The 23044-nt window shown below is 46.0% G+C and overlaps 1 protein-coding gene and 1 non-coding gene across 2 annotated transcripts in view; one reads left to right on the top strand and one right to left on the bottom strand.

Moving 5' to 3' along the window:
- Positions 1 to 18135, top strand: part of DCAF12 (DDB1 and CUL4 associated factor 12) — a 35584-nt gene extending 17449 nt beyond the window's left edge. Inside the window, exons 4-9 of the mRNA XM_049773521.1 lie at positions 3474 to 3534; positions 7062 to 7255; positions 9125 to 9190; positions 10994 to 11156; positions 16124 to 16299; positions 17936 to 18135. Coding sequence (XP_049629478.1) covers positions 3474 to 3534; positions 7062 to 7255; positions 9125 to 9190; positions 10994 to 11156; positions 16124 to 16299; positions 17936 to 18094 — 819 coding nt within the window. The 3' untranslated portion in view covers positions 18095 to 18135. The remainder of the gene's footprint in view (positions 1 to 3473; positions 3535 to 7061; positions 7256 to 9124; positions 9191 to 10993; positions 11157 to 16123; positions 16300 to 17935) is intronic.
- Positions 13437 to 13543, bottom strand: LOC125997175 (U6 spliceosomal RNA). The gene has a single exon (XR_007491639.1). It is a non-coding gene; the product is annotated as a U6 spliceosomal RNA (small nuclear RNA).
- Positions 18136 to 23044: the final 4909 nt, after the last annotated feature.

Genomic DNA, 23044 nt, shown 5'->3' with positions numbered 1-23044 from the left:
GGGAACCATATGGAATGTCGGGGGATCGAACTGTAGTCTGTCCTAGGTTAGCATGTGCAAGGCAAATGCCCTGCCACTTGCGCCACCGCTCCAGCCCCTATACCCAGTAATTGTGGTTTGAAAGAGTCTTTCTGTATTCCAGTAGGTATCACAAACTATCTTATCACAAACCCCCTGGGAAGGGATGGTTTTGGTTTCCTCTAGATTACTGTTGACTCCAGAGGCACAGAGCAAAGGGGTGAGGGAAATGTGGTGAGAGATAGCAGAGAGGGGCTGGACTCCTGCCAGGGGAGTACCAGGTCTGTTGACACAGACTCTACACTTGATAAAAAGGCGAGCAACAAGTCTTGAGCCCACAACTATGATTTGGTGCTGAACTCACCAGTGTTTGTTTATGTGTTCCATTGCACATAGTCAGAACACAGAGATCATTCATTCAGCAGCTATTTGTTGAGGCTTCCATGGGAAAGCATTGTTTCAGGCACTGGAGTCAGTGAATAATGCAGACAAATACCTATATTGGAAGTAACTGACATTTTGGGGACACCCTGCAGTATTCAGGGCTTACTCATGGCTCTGCACTCAGGGATCACTCCTGTTGAGGCCCAGGGAACCATATACAATGGCTAGGGATCAGATCTGGGCTGGCTACATACAAAGCAAGCTACTACCGCCTGTATTTATTTTATAGCCCCCCCATAATTATTTTTAAATTTGGGGGTGGTATTTTTATTTTGGAGGGAGACAGCCATTACTTTGTGACTATTCCCAGCTCAGGGCGTGGGGGTGCTCAGAGAATTGTGTGGTGCCAAGAATTAAACTCGGGCTTCCTCTAAGCAAAACATCTTTTCATCCTGTTAAATGATTTCTCCAATCCTCAACCAATAGGTTTGTACCAGCATAGGTCAGTGTCATACATTTCCCCAAAAATGGGAGTGAAGGAAGGCAAAGATGATGTGATTCAGTAGTAGAGTATTACCTTACATCTGTGAGGCCCTGGTTTTTCTTTTCTTTTTTTTTTTTTTTTTTTTTTTTTTTTTGGATTTTTGGGCCACACCCGTTTGATGCTCAGGGGTTACTCCTGGCTAAGCGCTCAGAAATTGCCCCTGGCTTGGGGGGACCATATGGGATGCTGGGGTATTGAATGGAGGCCCTTCCTTGGCTAGCGCTTGCAAGGCAGACACCTTACCTGACCTCTCCGGCCCCGAGGCCCTGGGTTTAATCCTGATACCTACCACAAAAGTAAAAGGAATAGTAAAAGTAAATGAAAGCCTAGCTTCTTCTCTTTTGGTGGGGGCTCAAAGCCATGTGGCTTTTGGATCACATTTAGTAATGTTTTGAAGCTATTTATGGCTATGTGCTCAAAAATCGCTCCGGGGTGGGGGGGGACATATGGGACACCGGGGGATCGAACTGCAGTCTGTCCTAGGCTAGTGCGGGCAAGGCAGACACCTTACTGCTTGTGCCACTGCTCCAGCCCTGGTTATGAAAATTTTGGCAACAGAAAAAAGGTATCTGAACACACAAACAAAAATTAATTGAAAGTCAACTGCATAATGGAACAGTAGCACTCCCTTATATTGTAGTTTTGGGGCAAAAGGGTGAGGGTTGTAAGTGGAAAAATTTAAGAAGTCTCTTTGGGACCAGAGTGATAGCACAACAGTAGGGAGTTTGCCTTGCATGCAGCCAATCTTGGACGGACCTCGGCATCTCATATGGTCTCCTGAGCCTGCCAGGAGCAATTTCTGAGCACAGAGCCAGGAGTAACCTTTGAGCGCTGTCGTGTGTGGTCCAAGAACCAAAGCCTCTGAGCCAAAGAAAGGGAAAAAAACCTATTTCAAAGGGCTGGAGAGATAGAACAGTGGGTGAGGTGCTTGTCTTGGGCGTGGTTGACCCCAGTTCTGTCCCCAGCACTACATATGGTCTCTCAGGCACTACTGGAAATGATCCCTGAGCATTACTGGATGTGGCCTCAGAAAGTAAAATCAACAAAAAAAAAAACAATTTGAGGTCGTTACTCAAGGACCTCATAGGTAAATATTATTTTTGAAGGGTCAAAGAAATAACTCAAAGAGAGGCCAGAGAGATAGCATGGAGGTAGGGCATTTTGCTTTGCATGCAGAAGGACAGTGGTTCGAATTCCGGCATCCCATATGGTCCCCTGAGCCTGCCAGGATCGATTTCTGAGCATAGAGCCAAGAGTAACCCCTGAGCACTGCCGGGTGTGACTCAAAACCAAACCAAAACAAAACAAAAAGAAAAATAACTCAAAGAGCAGGAGAGTTTGCTTTGAGTGTGCCAGGCTCAGGTCCTATGGCCTAAAAAGCCAGCATCACATGGACCCCCCAAACACTGCTAGGTTTACTCTCTGGGCATCATCTGATATGACTTAAAAGCAACCAGAAATTTAATATATAAGTAGGAAGACTTAAAAAAAAAAGAGGGTCTAAGTCGTGGAGGAAGAAAGGTTATTTTTTGGTTTTTGTTTGTTAGTTTTGTTTTTGGGTCACACCCGGCCGCGCTCAGGTGTTCCTCCTGGCTCTACGCTCAGAAATTGTTCCTGGCAGACTCGGGGGACCATATGGGATGCCGGGATTTGAACCACTATCCTTCTGCATAAAAGAAATGCCTTACCTCCATGCTGTTTTTCCGGTTCCAAGAAGAGAGTTTTATGTGTTCCCAATCTAAGGGAAAGCAGAGCTTGGTGATGACTTGTCACAAAGTTGGGGATTAGTAGTGGCTGATCATATATAGGGGCCCCAAGCAAGATATCCTAGATCAGTGGTGGGCAACCTTTCTTTGCAACCTTTTTTTTCCCAACTGAGTCAAATAACGCCAAAACCACAATTGAAATTTATTTTGAGAGCCACACAGGGCGCACACTGACAGAAGCTAGAAGCAGAGTCCTGACTTCTGTAGCATCCGCCGGGCACACAGAAGAGCCACATTAAAAAATATGTAAAGAGCCGCATGTTGGCTCGCTAGCCACGGCTTACTAGCCTCGGCTTGCCAGCCACTGTCCTAGATAGAAAACCAGAATGGAAGGGGACAGAGTGGTAGCACAGCGGTAGGGTGTTTACCTTGCACACGGCTGACCCATGATGGACACAGGTTAGATTCCCAGCATCCTTTATGGTCCTGTAGCCAGGAGCAATTTCTGAGCACAGAGCCAGGAGTAACTCCTGAGTGCCGCCTGTGTGGCTCAGAAACCAAAAAGAAAGAAAGCTGAAATGGTCTGTTCTCAATCCCACCTGACCTGTGTCTCTTGCCCACAGAAATGCCCACAGGAACTAGTGGTGGTCTAGTTTTTAGGTACATACTACAGTAGCAAAAGATTCAGAGATCAAAGTTGGCATTTTCGGAATATTTTCATCAAACTTGTATGATTAATAGGAGTGTGCATCGTGGTCCTTATTTTACTAATCTCTGTTGTTTTTCCCCCCTCTTCTCGGTACCTGCACTCCCTCCTCAAGGATGGCCACAAGGACTGGATCTTTTCCATTGCATGGATCAGTGATTCTATGGCAGTATCTGGTAAAATTGCTCTTTTGTAAGGAGTCTTGGGTGTGGCAGGGAATGGAAAAGGGACAATCTCGTGACTATCTGTAGCCCAGTAATAGACCACCAGGCAGGAGCCAAGATCGTATTTCCTGTAATTGGCTTTCTCTGGCTCACCACGTAGATTTGAACAAATCATTTCCCATGTTCATTCCTGGTCTGGAAAGTGGAGGTGCTGGCACATTATGTTCATTAGTTGTACACGCTGCAGCCAGCCTCAGCATTTGGGGGTGGGGACTTCATTAATACATTGGTCATTAAGGTCTTTTTATGGTGCTGGGCAGGAACCAATGCCTCACACATGAACAAGTTCTCTACCACTAAGGTGTACCCATGGCTCTGGAGGTTTTTTGAAAATGTTTATGTACTCTGCAAAGTATTAGAATTATTTTCTGTTTAACTATATAGAGAGATTTTTTTACTTGCTTGTTTGTTTCTGGGCTTCACATCCAGTGATGCTCAAGTGTTACTCTTGGCTCTACATTCAGGGATCACTCCTGGTAGGCTTGGGGGACCATATGGAGTACCCAGAATCCAACCTGGATCTAGGGATGCTGGGAATTAAACACGGTCTGTCCTGGGTTGGCCGCTTGTAAGGCAAACGCCCTATCGCTGTGCTATTGCTCCAGCCCCTTTCTTTTTCTTTCTTTTTTTTTTTTTTTGGTTTTTGGTTTTTGGCCCACACCCGGTGGTGCTCAGGGGTTACTCCTGGCTGTCTGCTCAGAAATAGCTCCTGGCAGGCACGGGGGACCATATGGGACACTGGGATTCGAACCAACCACCTTTGGTCCTGATCAGCTGCTTGCAAGGCAAACGCCACTGTGCTATCTCTCCGGGCCCACCCTTTATTTTTCTTAATAAAACTTGGGTATCTTAACTTTTTTTTTTTTTTGAAAAATAAAATATTCGTAATTCTCCAGATGTGCGGGTTTTTTTTTTTTGGCCTTTTCTAGATTTCACACCTGATTAACCCTCTGCTTTGAAAGTCTGCCCCAAGGCTGAAGCATTTCTGAAGCATTCAAAAGCTTTGCCTTGTGAAAAGGCCACCTTCTGGTCTCAAAGAAGAGTTGGCAAATAACTGCTGGACAGGAATTTAAAAGCACTTTGGGGGTGGGGGGCTGGGCCACATCTGGTGACATTCTTGGCTCTGTGTTCAGAAATTGCTCTTGGCAGGCTTGGGGGGACCGGACCATATGGGATGCCAAGGATTGAACCTGGGTCCATCCCAGGTCCTCCGCATGCAAGGCAAACGCCCTATCGCTGTGCTATCGTTCCAGCTCCTAAAAGCACTTTTTTTTTTAAAAAGTACTTCTTACTATTTTATGACCTTGACATAATGTAGTTTCTGATGTTCTGTGGTCATGGTACACAGACTTGCTCACTCTCTCCCTCTCTCCCTCTCCCTCTTTTTCTCTCTCTCTCCCTCTCCCTTCTCCCTCTTTCTCCCTCCACACTATTTGAAGCACTGCCTGGTCCAAGCAGTACCAAAGTGCTGGTCTGAGCATCAAACCATCAATCTTCATTGACTAGCTCCAGGAGTAGACTCTGAGCACTGATTGGAATGAGTGAATGAATGAAAGTATGAGTGAATGAGAAACCAGAGAGATAGTACAGCTGGTAGGGCACTTGCCTTGCATGCATTTGGCCCAGGTTTCATGCCCAGCATCCCAAATGGTCCCCTAAGCTCCATCAGGAGTAAGCCCTGAACTTTGCTGGGTGTGATCCCCAAATTTAAAAATAAATTTATAAAAATGAAGAATAACAGGAGATTGTACAGAGTTAGAGATATTACCCAGTGATAGAACTAAAGAGGAGAGTTTATGGGTTCCCTGATCAGTCCTACAGGCACAAAAAGCTTCCCTTTTAATTTATCACCAGCAGTGTATTATACAGCAACCAGGTTTTTTTTATCTTTATTTAAGCATTATGATTACAAACATGTTTGTAGTTGGGTTTCAGTCATAAAAAGTACATCCCCTTCCATCAGTGCAACCTTCCCGCCACCAATGCCCCTCATCTCTCTCCTCCCCCAACACCTGCCTGTCTTTGAATCGTCATGATAGTTGTCAGTGTGGTTATTTCTCTAACTGCACTCACCACCACTCTGTGCTCAGAAATTGCTCTTGGCAGGCTCGGGGGACCATATGGGATGCCTTATCATGGGCCGGTCCTTCCAGCCCTCATCTCTATTGTCTCTGGGTATTATTACAATAATGTCTTTTATTTTAAGTCCAACAGATGAGTGAGACTATTCTGTGTCTATTTCCCTCTTATTTTCTCTCAGCTTAATGGCTTCCGTGTATAGGAAAATCTCATAACTTCATTTTTCCTGACATTCAGCAATCAGTTTAAAGAAAAGTATTTTTGGAGCAGGAGGTAGTAGAAGGGTTAAGGTGTGTATTCCTTGCATGTAGCTGACTCTGAGTTTGACTTTCAGTACCACACGGTCCCAAAGTATCAAAGTATCTTGGTATCAAAGGGGATAGATAGCCCTAAAGGCCTTTGAGCACCTCACCCTCACATTGAACCACTGGTAGTCCAAGATTCACTAGCACTGCTTGGGGGACCAAAAGATCAAAGATGGGGCACAGCAGTAGGGCATTTACCTTGCAAGCAGCCAATCCAGGATGGATGGTGGTTCGAATCAGCATTTCAAATGGTCCCCCATGCCTGCCAGGAGCGATTTTTTGTTTCTCTCTTGCTTCTCTCGCTCTCTCTTTTTCTTTCTCCCTCCCCCTCTCTTCTCTCCTTTCTACTCCCCCCCCCCCCCCCGCCCCCAACTTGGCTATACTCAGTGGTGCTCAGAGAATACTCATGTTTTAGTGATTGGAGTCCATGTTCAGGGGACCAAAAAATGCCACAGATTGAATCTGCGCCTCCTGCATGCAAAGCATATGTGTGCACACAGATTTAGTCCCTTTGGATTCTTGGGAAGCCTTCTTCTTGGGAGGCCTGTGAACTTCTCTGAACTTGAAAATGTGTTTTTAAAGATCTTTAACACATTCCCAAGTCTCTGAAAGGGTTTCATAACTCTGGAAACTCTGTTATAGGCCACAGATTCTCAGTGCTTGTCCTATGCTCCACTACTGCAGAAACCATCCTTGCATGTCTTGAGTGGCTGAGTATTTAGTTTGGAAAATCACTGATCTTTATCAGACTATAAAGTACTTTAAAAAATCCTATCAAGTGTGGTAAGCTTCAAAGGTTGTATTTTTAGCATGTGACCAACTCGGTTCAATTTGTGGCTCCCTAGGCACCCAGGAGTGACCCCTGAGCACATCTGAGCATGGCCCCAAAACCAAAGATGGGGGGATGTCAGCTCCCTCATAGTTGAATAATCTGTTCACACGTGTGCTGCTCTATTTTGAGTGAGGGCACCTGACCAGGATGCAGCATTAGGCTGATTGTGAACCCAGAGCAAAATGCAGAAAGCCTGTTCTGACTCCTGTAGGAGTGGCCCAGGAAGAATTCAGTGTGTTATCTGTCATCCTCTTGTTCTGCAGGCTCCCGTGATGGTTCAATGGGACTCTGGGAAGTGACAGATGATGTGTTGACCAAAAGTGATGCAAGACACAATGTGTCCCGGGTCCCCATGTATGCTCACATCACACATAAGGCCTTAAAGGACATCCCCAAGGAGGACACAAACCCTGATAATTGCAAAGTTCGGGCTCTAGCCTTCAACAACAAGAACAAGGTAGGAGTCTGCCACAGTAACCCTGAAACCTGCTCTTCCTATTTTCACTTCCTACTGTGTATCTGGAGACATGCACTTCCTGTCTACTGCAGGTGAGCTTGCTATTTATTTTTTTGTTTTGTTTTGTTTATCGGGCCACACCCGTTAGATGCTCAGGGGTTACTCCTGGCTACGCGCTCAGAAATTGCCCCTGGCTTGGGGGGACCATATGGGACACCGGGGGATCGAACCACGGTCCTTCCTTGGCTAGCGCTTGCAAGGCAGACACCTTACCTCTAGTGCCACCTCGCCGGCCCCGAGCTTGCTATTTAGATTGGTGCTGACTGTTGGTGCGGCACTTCTAGGCTAAGGGGTGCCAGTAAGGTGTCAGAGTTGAAGTTAGAATCCCTAGCCCAGTGGCCAAGCCAGATTCATTCACTGATATCCCAGGTGGTTCCAGGAGCTTACTCCTGGCTCTGTACTCAGAAATAATTTCTGGCAGGCTCAGGGGACTATACGGAATGCCAGGCTCAAGCCTGGGTCTGCCATGTCCAAAGCAAGTGCATTACCTGGTGTACTATCTCTGGCCTCTTTCTTCAGTTATTTTTTTGTTTTTGTTTTTGTTTTTTTTTTTTGGTTTTGGGTCACACAGGTGATACTTAAGGGTTTCTCCTGGCTCTGCACTCAAAAATCACTCCTGCCAGGCACAGGGGACCATATGGGATGCTGGGATTCGAACCACCATCCGCCCCTACCCTTGTGCTATCTCTTCGGCCCCTTTAGTTTCTTTTTATCTCACTACAGCTTTCCCTTGGTAGTATTGTGTTTGGTTTTTTGGGTGGAGGGGTGTTTTGGTTTTTGGGTCACACCCAGCAGCGCTCAGGGGTTGCTCCTGGCAGGCTCAGGGAACCATGTAGGATGCTGGGATTCGAACCACTGACCTTCTGCATGCAAGGCAAATTCCTTACCTCCATGCTATCTCTCGGGCCCCTAGTATTGTGTTCTAATTGAACACTGAATTAGTATCCAGTACAGGACTGGACTGGAGACCCAGGGCCAAAAGAGGACTAGAACTTGTCTCCAGGGGCTGGAGTGATAGCACAGCCATAGGCCATTTGCCTTGCAGGCAGCTCACCCAGAGTGGACTTGGGTTCGATTCCCAGCATCCCATATGATCCCTTGAGCCTGCCAGGAGCAATTGCTTTTATTTTTCTTGGTTTTTGGGCCACACCCGGTGTCACTCAGGGGTTACTCCTGGCTATTCGCTCAGAAATCGCTCCTGGTTTGGGGGACTGTATGGGACGCCGGGGGATTGAACCACGATCCATCCTAGGTTAGCACGTGCATCGCAGATGCCCTGCCTCTTGCACCACCGCAGGAGCGATTTCTGAGCACAGAATCAGGAATAACACCTGACCACTGCCAAGTGTGGCCCAGAAACCAAAAAAAGAAAAAGAACTTGTCTTCAGAGTGAGTTCAGAACACACCTTCTCTTCCATTGGCCCCCAACTTCCAGATGCTCTCACGCTGACTACTCAATCCCTGGCACTTCTGTGTCTTCTCTGACCCTCCCTAGCAGGACATCACAGGCATGAGTGACTATAGGGGGAACTCTGATAAAAGATGCCACTGTAATCAACTGATAGTGGACTTGATGCTCTGGGTTCTTGTAAGAAGCAGCCTCGGTTTCCTCTGCTGCTTGCTCATTCCATTCAGGGTGCTGGTAGGCAGGGTGGTCCCTGACAGCCCCCCCCCCCCCCCCCCCCGAGTATATGCTAGACTGGGACTGACGTACAATCGCATTCACTGCTGGGATCTTTCTCTGCCTGAGGTTCAGGATAGAGTTCCTGCTACAGGTGTACACTAACCCAACTTTCATTCCTCTTGTAGGAATTGGGAGCAGTATCTTTGGATGGCTACTTTCACCTCTGGAAAGCTGAAAATACACTGTCTAAGGTGAGGTGAATGGGACATACTGGTTTTGTCTGAGATTTCTGCCTTGTAGATTTCTTTATGCAGGGCCAGAGTGATAGTACAGTGGGTAGGTCAGTTTGCCTTGCATGAGATCCTGCCTGAGTTTTGCCAGGAATGGTTATAAGGGCAGAGCCAGGTGTGACCATGAATATCGCTAGATGCAGTCCAAAAACAATAAACGGGCTGGAGAGATAGCATGGAGGTAAGGCGTTTGCCTTTCATGCAGAAGTTTGGTGGTTCGAATCCTGGCATCCCATATGGTCCCCCATGCCTGCCAGGGGTGATTTCTGAGCACAGAGCCAGGAGTAACCCCTGAGCGCTGCTGGGTGTGACCCAAAAACAAAACCAAAAAAACCAACAAGAAACAAAAATCTCATGCTCTGGGGCCGGAGAGGATAGCATGGAGGTAAGGCATTTGCCTTTCATGCAGAAGGTCATTGGTTTGAATCCTGGCATCCCATATGGTCCCCCGAGCCTGCCAGGAGCGATTTCTGAGCATAGAGCCAGGAGTAACCCCTGAGTGCTGCCGGGTGTGACCCAAAAACCAAAAGTGTCATGCTCTGAGTCTCTTAATTTTTGTTTGTTTGTTTTTTTGTCTTTCGGCCATATCCAGTAACACTCAAGGGTTACTCCTGGCTATGAGCTCAGAAATTGCTCCTGGCTAGGGGGGATCATATGGGACACCAGGGGATTGAACTGTGGTCTGTCCTAGGCTAGGGTAGCGTGCACAAGGCAGATGCCTTACTGCTTGCACCACCGTTCCAGCCCGAGTCTCTTTATTTTTGGTGGAGGGCAGGGGGTCTCACCTAGTGATGCTCAGGACATATTTCTGACACTGAGCTCAGGGATTACTCCTAGGATATGTGGGGCCCAGGGGACCCTATAGTGTGCCAGATAATGAACTAAGGTTAGCAGTGGTCATACTGCTCATAATTCTACCCTTCTGGTCCAAATACTTTTATTCTTACATAAAAATCCTAGGCATAAGACTTCATAACAATCATGAGATTTGGAGTTGATTCTTGTTTCTCAAAAGTCTTTTGGTTTGTTTTTTGGACCCACATACAGCAATAGGAGGACTGTGGTGTTGGAGGTGTAACCTGGGGTTCCTGCATGTTAAGCATGCACTGCAACCATTTGAGCATCTGCACAGCCCCAGTACCCATGTGTTACCACACTCATCCTCTTTTTTCTCTTAAATACCTAAGAACTGAACAAGGCATGGCTTCCTAAATGTAGGATTATCTTTTTTATTCCTCACTCTATATTGCTTCTGTATGAAGAAAGCCCAAAGAACTGGATGTTTCAGAACATAACTCCCAAAAGAAACAACAAAAAAGAAACATCACCACTGGACACCCGACAGTACAAGGGTTAAGGTGCTTGCCTAGGACATTTGCCTTGCACGCAGCTGATTCAGTTGAGGTGATGGTTTGATCCTTGGCATCTCATGTTTCCCTGTGCCTGCTTTGACTGATTTCTGAGCGCAGAGCCAGGAGTAACCCAGAGCACCACTGGGTGTGACCCAAAAACAAAAACAAAAACAAAAAAAGAAAATGCTCTGGGACCATCAATGTGGCACAAATGATAAAGCAAATGCCTTAAACACCTATGAGACCATGGGTTGACTTTAGTTCCCAGTACCTTATAATCCCTGAGCACTGCTACCTGTGGCCTTGGCCTTGTGCTGCTACCCCTCCCCTCCAAATTCCTGTCAGTATTGCAGCAGAACAACAACTCTGTTTTCTGCAGTATGCCACAGCTGCATCCCTTGTCTCTTTTCAGGTCCTCTCCACTAAACTGCCGTATTGCCGTGAGAATGTGTGTCTGGCCTATGGTAGTGAATGGTCAGTGTATGCAGTGGGCTCCCAAGCTCATGTCTCTTTCTTGGATCCACGGCAGCCATCATACAACGTCAAATCTGTCTGCTCCAGGGAACGAGGCAGTGGTAAGAGTCCCATGTACAATTTGAGTATACAGTTACTTTGCAAATGAATTTTGTCCTTCAGTTACTATGTTGGATCTCAGGCATGGATAGTGATCTTTGTGGAGCCTGGTATGGGTGTGTGGTGACATGGGAGAGGGGTGTCAATTACAGACAAGTATGTGATCTTAGATGCTATTGTAGAATGCTGACAGGCATATAATATGGGTTCTTCCATGTTTTATCATTAGAGATCTGCTTTATTTCCTGATTTTTCTTAAATCTCATAGATGAGTGAGACTATTCTTTGTTTTTCTCCCTCTGATTTCACTCAACATAATAGTTTCCATGTATAGGAAAATTTTATGACTTAATTTTCCTTCAAGGCTGTATAGTATTTTATTGTGTATATGTACCACAGTTTCTTTAGCCACTCATCTGTTGGTGGTGTTTGTTTTAACTGGTGAACTGAGCTGGAGTGATAGCACAGAGGTAGGGTGTTTGCCTTGCACGTGGCTGACCCATGATGGACCCGGGTTCAATCCCTGGCATCCCATATGGTCCCCTGAGCCTGCCAGGAGTAATCCCAGATGTAGTTCGAAAACAAAAAATAGGGGCCCGGAGAGATAGCACTGCGTGTTTGCCTTGCAAGCAGCCAATACAGGACCAAAGGTGGTTGGTTCGAATCCCGGTGTCCCATATGGTCCCTCGTGCCTGCCAGGAGCTATTTCTGAGCAGACAGCCAGAAGTAACCCCTGAGCACCGCTGGGTGTGGCCCAAAAACCAAAAAAGAAAAAGAAAACAAAAAGTAGACAGGTGAACTGCCGGAGATATAAATTTTATTTCTTGCTAAGTTATGATGTGAGGAGTTTTAAAGGGGATTGAGGAAATTTTTGTTATTTTGGGCCACACCCAGTGGCGCTTGGGTACGCTGCCTGCGAGCCAAAGGCTCTACCACTTTGCTACCTCTCCGGCCCTTGATTGAGAAATTTTGAGAGCAGATACAGCTTTCATTATTGCATTGGTGGTATTGGTGTTACAAATGTAATATAGGTTTGTTTGTTTAGTTGTTTTGTGTTTGTTTTGGGATCACATTGCAACAGTGCGTAGGGTATAATCCTGGCTCTACTCAGGAATGACTTGGCAGACTCAGGAGACCATATGGGATTCTGGGGATAGAACCAAGGTTGGCTTTATGCAAGGTACTATTGCTCTAGCCCCAAAATATATAATATGTTAAAACCTATCAAATTGTGGGCCAGAGAGATAACACACTGATAGGGCATTTGCCCAAAAACCAAAAAACTCAGATTGTGCACTTTAAGTGTGTCCATGTGTCAAGTGTTCCTTGATAGGATGGAAGGAGATGTTCAACTCTTGATTAGTGGGCCAGTCAGGTCATAGCTCCATCCATCCATCCATCCATCCATCCATCCATCCATCCATCCATCCATCCATCCATCCATCCATCCATCATCTATCTATCATCTATCTCATCATCTATCATCTTCCTTCCTTCCTTCTTCCTTCCTTCCTTTTTCTTTCTTTATTCCTCCCTCCCTCCCTCCCTCCCTCCCTCCCTCCCTCCCTCCCTCCCTCTCCCTCCCTCTCTCTCTTCCTCCCTCTCTCTCTTCCTCCCTCTCTCCCTCCCTCTCTCTCTTCCTCCCTCTCTCTCTCTGTCTCTCTCTTTCTTTTTTCTTTCTTTCTTTCTTTCTTTCTTTCTTTCTTTCTTTCTTTCTTTCTTTCTTTCTTTCTTTCTTTCTTTCTTTCTTTCTTTCTTTCTTTCTTTCTTTCTTTCTTTCTTTCTTTCTTTCTTTCTTTCTTTCTTTCTTTCTTTCTTTCTTTCTTTCTTTCTTTCTTCCTTTCCTTTCCTTTCCTTTCCTTTCCTTTCCTTTTCTTTTCTTTTCTTTTCTTTTCTTTTCTTTTCTTTTCTTTTCTTTTCTTTTCTTTCTAACTCCCACAGCTCCATCTTTCATGCAGATGTGCTCGAAAAGCACACCCTCATGTCAGTGAAATTTTAAGACGCATATCTTTTTTTTTTTTTTCCTTTGGTTTTTGGGCCACACCCGTTTGACGCTCAGGGGTTACTCCTGGCTATGTGCTCAGAAATCGCCCCTGGCTTGGGGGGACCATATGGGACGGGGGATCGAACCTCGGTCCTTCCTTGGCTAGCGCTTGCAAGGCAGGCACCTTACCTCCAGCGCCACCTACCCGGTCCCATAACATCCTTCTTAAGACTTCGGAATAGGGACTGGAGAGATAGCATGAGATAAGGCATTTGCCTTTCTTTTTTTTTTTTTTTATATATATATGGAACACTTCACAAATTTGCCTGTCATCCTTGCACAGGGGCCATGCTAATCTTCTCTGTATCGTTCCAATTTTAGTATATGTGCTGCCGAAGCGAGCACAGGCATTTGCCTTTCATGCAGAAGGTCGGTGGTTCGAATCCTGGCATCCCATATGGTTTCCTGAACCTGCCAGGAGCAATTTCTGAGCATAAAGCCAGGAGTAACCCCTGAGCACTGCCGGGGTTACCCCCCCAAAAAAGACTTTGGAATACAGTTTTGGGTTTGGTTTTAGGGCCACTCTTGGCAGTGCTAGGGGACAATATGGGATGCTATGGATGCCAAGGATCAAACCCAGGTTTGCCGCATGCAAGGCAAGTGCCCCTACCTGCTGTAGTATCTGGCCCCTCCAGAATACATTTATCTGGCACTTTTCTTTTTTTTTTTTTCTTTTATCTGGCACTTTTCATCTTGGAAATAGTCCTGCAGGGTCGGACATGGGTAGAACATTGGTAGATAAAGATAGTGTTATCCTGTTTTCAGATGAGAACAACACCTGTAATGGATAAACAATGGACCCAATATCATGCCATTGTCAGGAAACAACCAGGGATCACAATTCAGATCATCCAGCTTCTGGGGCCCTGAGAAAAAGTACAGGGTAGGCTTCTTGCTGTATGCAGTCAGTAGGGGTTCGGTCCATAGCATTTCACGAAGTCAATTCTGAGTACAGAGCCAGGAATAAACCCTAAACATTGCCAGGTGTTGCCCCTGAGTTTGCTATAGACTTTTGCCTCTTGAGTCTTACTGTGTTTTTTAGGTACAGCTTTTGAGTTTGTTTTCATCACAGTTAAGTTTTAGGGGCTGGAGAGATAGAGAGATAGCACAGCTGTAGGGCGTTTGCCTTGCATGCAGCCAATCCAGGATGAACGGTGGTTCAAATCCCAGCATCCCATATGGTCCCCTAAACCTGCCAGGAGCGATTTCTGAGTGCAGAGCCAGGAGCAATCCTGAGCGCTGCTGGGTGTGACCCAAAAACAAACAGTTATGGTTTTAGACTGAAAGCCAGAGATGTGGTTCCAGTGGCAAGTATGAAATGGAGTTCTGGCTTAGTGTGCATGCTTCTGTGCTTTCCCCCACAGCACTGTGAATGTAGTCTCCACAGTCGTCTTTTTTTTTTTTGGTTTTGGGTCACATCCGGCAGCGCTCAGGGGTTACTCCTGACTCTACGCTCAGAAATCGCTCCTGGCAGGCTTGAGGGGACCATATGGGATGCCGGGATTCAAACCACCGTTCTGCATGCAAGGCAAATAAATGCCCTACCTCCATGCCCTCTCCGGCCCCTCCACAAGTCTTGATGCTCAGAGCTGGAGCAGTGGCGCTAGAGGTAAAGTGTCTGCCTTGTATGCAGCTGACTTGGACCAACCGGGTTCAATCACTGGCATCCCATATGGTTCCCTGAGCCTGCCAAGAGCGATTTCTGAGCACAGAGCCAGGAATAACTCCTGAGTACTGCCAAGTGTGGCCAAACCAAAAAAAAATTTTTTTTTGTTGTGTTGGTTTTGGGCCACACTGGTAGTGTTCAGGGGTTAATCCAGGCTCTGCATTCAGGAATCATTCCTGGCAGACTTTGGACCATATGGGATGCTGGGGATCGAACCTGGGTCAGTTGCATGCAAGGCAAACACCCAACCCTCTGTACTATCTCTCTGGTCCCTAGAGAACTTTTTGTTGTTGTTGTTTGTTTCTGAGCAACACTTGGCTGTGCTCAGGGCTTACTCCTAGCTCTGTGCTCAGGAATTGATCTTGTTAAGTTCAGGGGTGGGAGGGATTCTATGGGATGCTGGGGATCGAACCCGGGTTGGTCATGTGGAAGACAAATGTCCTACTCGCTGTGCTATCACTCTGGTCCCCTTTCTTATTTTGTTTGGGCAACACCTGGTGATGCTCAGGACATAATTTCTGGCAGTGCTCAGGAGACTATTTGTGGTGCTGATGATCAATCACGTTCACAGTGAATTTGGCAGCATGCATGGCAAATGCCTTTGTTCCTCTAAAAGTGTGTGTGCTCTCTCTTCTCACCCTTCCCCTCCATGATAGCAGTTTTAGGCCCAATAAAAGAAAGTCCTTATTGATGCAGTGATTTATGAATAAGCAGATAATTCTCAGTTTTGTCATAGGTTTGGGGGGGGTGCTTGCTTTGGCAATACATACTAAAAAATTTGGATGGAACAAGGTTGTGGGAGCACATTCTCACACAGTGTTTCAGTGTATCTTCTAGAGGTGCCTAAGGAACCATGGAATGCTGGGAATTGAACATAATCTTTTTACATGCAAGGCACACTGTCCTTTGAGTAGTTTCCCTGGCCCTCGACTAGAGACATTTTAATAGCCAAGAGCTTAGAGTTAGGAAATGTAGCTCCAAAGTGAGTCTAAGAGACACGAGGAGGTACAAAGCACACTAAGATCAAAAGAATGAGGGAGCAGCATCAGATATTTTACATTCCTGGGAGCTGTGGATGGGATGGAGGAAGGCAAGTTTCCTGGTAGTATGTGGTGGGACAGTGTGGCATCAGACATTCTGGTGGGTTACTTCTGCCATGGGAAAGACACAGGCTGGTTTTTGGGGGTGCCATGTGGACTCAATGTCAGAGAAAGTAGAAGCCTGCTCTACTCATGCTCCTCTCTTTTTCTCTCTGTCAGGGATTCGCTCCGTGAGCTTTTATGAGCATATCATCACTGTGGGCACAGGACAGGGCTCCCTGCTGTTCTATGACATCCGAGCTCAGAGATTCCTGGAAGAGAGACTCTCCGCTTATGGTTCCAAGCCCAAACTCACAGGGGAGAATCTGAAACTGACCACTGGCAAAGGCTGGCTGGTGAGTAGCCTCTGCCTGACGTGGTTGTTGGACAGTGACTGAAGGGTCCCTCCATCACACTGCCACTCTCTCATAATCTGCTGTGTGCTTTTTCATTAATAGTCACTACTCCTTAAAGCAGCGAAAGGTACTTTTCCTTGACTGTGCTTCTGTGTTTGCATTTCTGTAAGAAAACAGTGCCCAGGGAGCCAGAGAGATAGTATAGTGAGGCAGTTAGGAAAAGTGAAGTGACTCATGCAATTCAATCCCTGGCACCCTATGGGCCACTAAGACTGCCAAGAATAAGCTCTGAGCTTCACCCAAATTAAAAATTAAAAACAAGGAAAACAAACAAAACAATCACAGCAAAAAAACAAACAAAACACTGGGGCTGGTGTGTAGGGCACTTGCCTTGCACACTTCTGGCCCAGGTTCAATACTTGGCACCCCAGAAGTCCTCTGAGCACTGCCAGGAATAATTCCTGTGTGCAGAGCTGGGAGAGAACAAAAAAGAAAAGAAGAAAAAAGAAGGAAGTAGAGGGAGGGAGGAAAGAAGGAAAGAAAAAAAGAAATAGGGCCCGGAGAGATAGCACAGCGGTATTTGCCTTGCAAGCAGCCGATCCAAGACCTAAGGTGGTTGGTTTGAATCCCGGTGTCCCATTTGGTCCCCTGTGCCTGCCAGGAGCTGTTTCTGAGCAGACAGCCAGGAGTAACCCCTGAGCACCGCCAGGTGTGGCCCAAAAACCAAAAAAAAAAAAAAAAAAAAAAAAAAAGAAATAGACACTTGTTGACCCAGAATTTTACTCAGGTGATACAGAGCAAGGAGGAGGAGGAGGAACCATCCATGGAGGCTTCCAATTAATTATTAAAAAGTTTGATTCCCTTTGGGCCATAGCAATAATACAGTAGATAGGTTGCTTGTTTTGCATGCAGCTGGTTTGGGTTCAATCTCCAACACCCTATATGGTCCCCAAGCCCAGCAAGAGTGATCCTTAAACAGAGAGCCAGTATCTGAGCACTGGGACTCAGATACAGTATCTAAGTCCATTTAGTTCATTTAGGTATGGACTGAAAACAAAAAATATTAAAGTAAAGAATTTGCTTCTTGCATAGGATAGGTAGTGCAGTGGGCAGGACACTTGCCTTATATGAAACCAGCCCAATTTCAATCCAGGCACCACATGGGCCTTTAGGGTAACCCTGAAGTTCTGGTACTGCTGAGCCCAACCGGCATCATTTTGAGCCATACTGGCAATGCTCAAAGATCACTCTTTGCAGGAGTTGGGGAACCATATAGGGTTCTAGGGATCGAACCAGTGTTTAACCATATGCAAAGTAGGCATCCTACCCTCTCTATACCATCCCTCTAGCCCTTGTAATCTTCAGAAAACTCGATACCTCTTGATTTTTCAGTAGGGAAATTGAGACTCCAAGCCCTCTGAGCATTGATATCCTTTTTTCTTGTTATTGATTTGGGGACAAACCTGGAAGTGTTCGGGGGTTGCTATCAGATGCTGTGGGGACCATGTAATGCTGGGGTATGGAATTGGGGCCTCCTGTGTATAAGTATATAAGTAGGCATATCTTTCCAAGTTACAGCTGTAGGACCAACTCTTTTCCCTGCCACATGGCCTAACATTTTCTCCTCTTTCCATAGAATCATGATGAAACCTGGAGGAATTACTTTTCGGACATTGATTTCTTCCCCAATGCTGTTTACACTCACTGCTACGATTCGTCAGGAACGAAACTTTTTGTGGCAGGTGGTCCCCTCCCTTCAGGGCTCCATGGAAACTATGCTGGGCTCTGGAGTTAATGACAACTAACTTGCTCTCAAAATGCAGAGATTTACACTAACTTCCATCTTCAGTTTCCTTGTTTCTTTTGAAACCCCCCCCCTCCAGTTGTGTGAGGCCCTCACTTTAGTGGGAACATCAGAGTTAACTATATAGTTTAGGCACCTGACAGGAAGAAGCGCCGTATAGAAATCTGAAAGTTTTTAGGTCCCTTTTTCCTTTTTGGTAATCAACATTTTACTTTTTTTTTTTTTCTGGCTTCTCAGTCAAATGTTACTGTCCAGTCCCTTTTTTTTTCTTTTAAGGGACAGACTTGCCCTCCTTGGCTTCCATAGTCCTTCTCACCCTTACTTCCCCTAGGGGATGAGGGGGTAGGGCTCCTTTATAATTCTCTGATCACTGTCAGACTTTCTGTGAAAGTCTGGCAGCTGTGTGTGTGCGCGTGTGTGAGAGCCTGTATGCTTGTAAGTCATGTGTCCCTGAGATGACCTGGAGTGAGGATGACTTGTAATTAAAATATTTATAAAAGAAACAACTTTATTCAGAGTCCAGCTTTAGGACTAATCTTTACCTTGTTTTGTTTTTAAACCTAACAGCACTGATAATAGAAAATAAAAAACAGTAAGGACATGTTTCCCCACCAGAATGATGACGGGCTTTCTGGGCATGTTGAAGCCATGCTCCCAGCAGTGGTCCTGCCCTGCCTGTCTCCCTGTCTATGTGCTCCCCTGGTGGGACCACATCTGTGTCCATGTCCTCCCACTCACACATCAGATCAGGGCCTCAATCTGGACACAGCTCTGGAGTCTTACAGAGAGCAGTCAATGGCACCACGATGCTAGATCTGCCTGCTCAGTCAAACCCTTAGCCCTCAGGGCCCTGAAGAAGAGAAGCCATTCTCTGCCCAATGGATTTAGCTTTTATTTTCTAAATGGGGTTCAATCTGGGAGGGTGGGGGTGAACAGGGGGCTTCGCCTTTGTGTAGTGAGTACTCCATGTGTGGAATGTCTTTTTTCTTAGTGCATCAGGACTAGGGGTGAAACCATCTCCACTGTTGGCTCAGCCCTGGGATTGTGGAGGGCCATGGCCAACAAATATGCATGTAAAAGCATCCATGTGCTTTGCAATTCATTCCTCCCCTTGAACTGTTGAGTCCGAGGTGTTTGAGGTTTTTTAGCGTTCAGATCCCTGGCTGACCTTGCTGTCCAGTTATTCCATGCTTTCTGCACATCATGTTGCAGGATAACAGCTGTTCCCACCCACACATTTCTCCATTCTAAGCGCATTCTGTGCTGTTGCCAACCAATAGCCCATCCTGGCTAGAGGAAAAGTCAACTTGATCCTGCACTTTGTCCTCTTAAATTGCTCTCACTTTTCTAAGCCCCCTCTGCCCTGGGTTTAAGTGGGAGGGTTGGGATTGGTTTTTAAAAGTTTTTTTGATGGTGGACTTAAGTAGGAAGAGGGGAGAGAGTATATCCTGTCTCTGTGGTACGAGGCATACACACATAGGTTCTAGAATGCGCATCTTATAGAGAAATAGGTGCTATAAACAGGGAATTAAGCGAAATGCTGGATGCTCTAGATCTTTTAATTGTCTTAATTTTTTTCTATTAAACTACAGGCTGTAGATTTCTTAGTTCTCACAGAACTTCTACCATTTTAAACCACTTGTATATTTAAAAAAAAGAAAAAAATCTTTTAAGTAGGATGTTTTGTACTGTTGCCAGGCCCTCTTCTGTGATGGGTAATGCATTTGATTGTTTGAGATTCTGTTCTTAAAAATGTAGCACTTGACTTTTGGGCAAGTGAAAAAAATAAAAATATTATTCCAGTGCATAATGGTTTGAATGACTATGTATAGCCAAGATGGAGCAGAATGGAAGTCCCAAATAGCTAATTGGAAGGCAGCTTAAGGAGCTAGGAATTGTTTGGTGTAGAAGTGAAATGTGATCGTGTCCTAAAGTAAAAATAGATACATACAGGGGCCAGAGAGATAGCATAGTGGTAGGGTGTTTGCCTTCCATGTGGCCGACCCGGGATGGACCCGGGTTTGATTCCCAGCATCCCATATGGTCCCCCAGCCTGCCTGGAGCGATTTCTGAGCACAGCAGGGTGTAGCTCAAAAACCGAAAAAAAAAACCACAAAACAAAAATAGATAAGTACAAACACTTAACACCTGTTTGTCTGGCCACCCAGAACCATTGATCTGGGGCTCAGTGGAGAACAAAGATGTCCAGGCAAAGTATTTTGACTTCTTGTTTTTGTTTTGGGGCCATACTTGGCTGTTCTTGGGACTTAACTCTTGGCCCTACACTCAGATCACTCCTGACTAGCTCAGAGCGACCATATGGGATGTTGGGGATTGAACCCAGGTTGTGACATGTGCCCTATTCACTTAACACTCTGACCTCCATTTTCTTTTTCTTTTCCTTAAAGGACTCTTTTTATTTTACCCCCCCCTTTTTTTTTGTGGTTTTTGGGTCACACCCGGCAGTGCTCAGGGGTTACTCCTGGCTCCATGCTCAGAAATTGCTCCTGGCAGGCACGGGGGACCATATGGGACGCTGGGATTCGAACCGATGACCTCTTGCATGAAAGGCAAACGCCTTACCTCCATGCTATCTCTCCAGCCCCTTTACTCCCTTTTTTTTTTATTCATTTTTGTTTGTTTGTTTTGTTTTTTGATTTTGTTTTTGTTTTTGAGTCACACCTGGCAGCACTCAGGGGCTACTCCTGGCTCTATGCTCAGAAATTGCCCCCTGCAGGCTTGGCGGACCATATGGATGCCGGGATTTGAACCACCGTCCTTCTGCATTCAAGGCAAACCGCCTTATCTCCAGGCTTTCTCTCCCTCCTTTATCTTTTTTTTTTGTGTGTGTGTGTGTGTGTGTGTGTTTTGGGCCACACCCAGCGATGCTCAGGGGTTACTCCTGGCTGTCTACTCAGAAATAGCTCCTGGCAGGCACAGGGGACCATATGGGACACCGGGATTCGAACCAACCACCTTAGGTCCTGCATCGGCTGCTTGCCGGGCCCTCCCTCATTTATCTTTGTATGCTGTTATGTATTTCCTTTTGTTGGTTTTGGTTTTGTTTATTTTTGAGCGATGACCACATACCCTCTATGAGCTTTGGGGCTATTCATGGCTTAGACATTGTGGTGCTAGAGATTGAACCCGGGTCTTCTGTCAAATATATGGTTCTTGAGGGGAAGTGGGGAGTGACTTTACCTAAACTACCATCTTTCTGCAAATGACCAAAAGGAAGGGAGTGGGGGGACATGTATGGTTCTCTAAGACTTGTGGAAAGCATGCACTTGTTTAGTCACATACATGGGAATCTATTAAAAAGATGGTGATATAGACATAAAGGTGATATAGAACATAAAGTTCAAAAGGAATACCTCACAATTGTGACCATTAACGGCTGTAACAAGGGCAAGATTCATACCAAGAGAATTCGTGTTCATACAGAATATTTAATCACTCAACCAAAATGGCTTCCTGGAATAAGTAGAGGGAAGTGAGACTAAAGCCAAGGCCAGAGATCACAGGGATAGTGGTAGTAGAGATATAAGACACTTGCATGCTACCAACCCCAGTTCAGTTCTGGGCACTGCATTTGGTTCCTCGATCATCATGTGGTATGTCCTAGGCTGCTCTCCCCAAGTAAATAAGTTTGTGTGTAAGATTCTGGTAGCATCGTGTCTGAAGTTCACCCTTTGGTGAATACCAAAACCCTAGATGCAAGCACTACAGCTGGCATGTGTTACGCCACCCACATAACATCAGCAAGGGTCAGGGGAGGCTTTGTAAAGAAGTCAGAGAAAGGTACTTGAGTTCAAAAGAGGAACCAGCGTGCCTCACTGGAGAAGCACACAGGAGCCAGGTTTACTAGAAACTATTCCATGCAAATTTGTGCCACTGGTCGTGACTTTTAAAATATGACTGGGGCCAGAGAGTGCAAGGGGTAAGACTTTGCACATAGCTGGACACCCTGGTTTGAATCTCTGGCACCACATAATTCCCTGAGTGTCACCCCGGGTCACTCCTGAGTCTGGAATAGCCCCCGAGTAATGCAGGATGTGGTCCCCAAATCAAAAATGGGATGAAGTGGGGCTGGAGAGAATACAGTGGGTATTGTTTATGCTACCAACCAGCCTGAGTTTGATCTCTGAACCTGTCAGGAGTGATCTCTGAGCACTATGAAATGTGACCCAAACCACCCCCCCCCCAAAAAAAAAGATGAGGGTCAGAGATAGTGCAGCAGATTGGGCACTTGGATATTGTATGCAAAATTATACATGGTGCCTTAAAAAATAACATGTGTAAAAAAAAAAAATAACATGTGTGGCTGGAGAGATAATACAGCAGGTGGGGTGTTTACCCTATATGCACCAACTCAGATTTGATTCCTGGCACCCATATAGTTTCCGGAACACTGTCAGAAGGGATTCCTCATAGTCAAGCCAGGAGTAATCAACCCGAGTATTGCCAGGTATGGTCCAAAACAAATAAAGCTACGGGTGTGAGTGTGTTTGAACCAGAGCTCCCAAGCGGCCTTCATAAAGAGTCAGTGACCACAGTTCCTGGTGCTTTTCCGAGTGTGTAGAGGGAGTGTCTGAACAGGAGGCCACGAGACAAGCTGCTGAATCTCACCCTCACAAACTTTGGGAAAGCAGCAGGGTTGGGCCACAGGCAAGACAGTGCCTGTACCTCTCTATCACATGACACTCAACTCCAGAGCACTTTGGAGACAACTTCGCTTTGCACCTGCCTGGACCCAGAGTCGAGCATGACTCACACGGACTCACCTTTACAATCAGCTGAACAGGATGGGGAAGTGGAATGAGTTGAAAACATCAATCAAGCTCCCAGAGAAGGCATCCATTTAGAAAGGGATTGGAATTAACCCCTTGGAGTTGAGGTTCTTTTGCGTCCCCAGTCCATTAAACAGTGGCTGGTCTTTGC

This window comes from Suncus etruscus, chromosome 1, assembly GCF_024139225.1.
Source record: "Suncus etruscus isolate mSunEtr1 chromosome 1, mSunEtr1.pri.cur, whole genome shotgun sequence".
NCBI lineage: Eukaryota > Metazoa > Chordata > Mammalia > Eulipotyphla > Soricidae > Suncus > Suncus etruscus.
The sequence above is the reverse complement of the archived record's forward strand: the minus strand, read 5'-3'. Positions and strand labels throughout refer to the sequence as shown.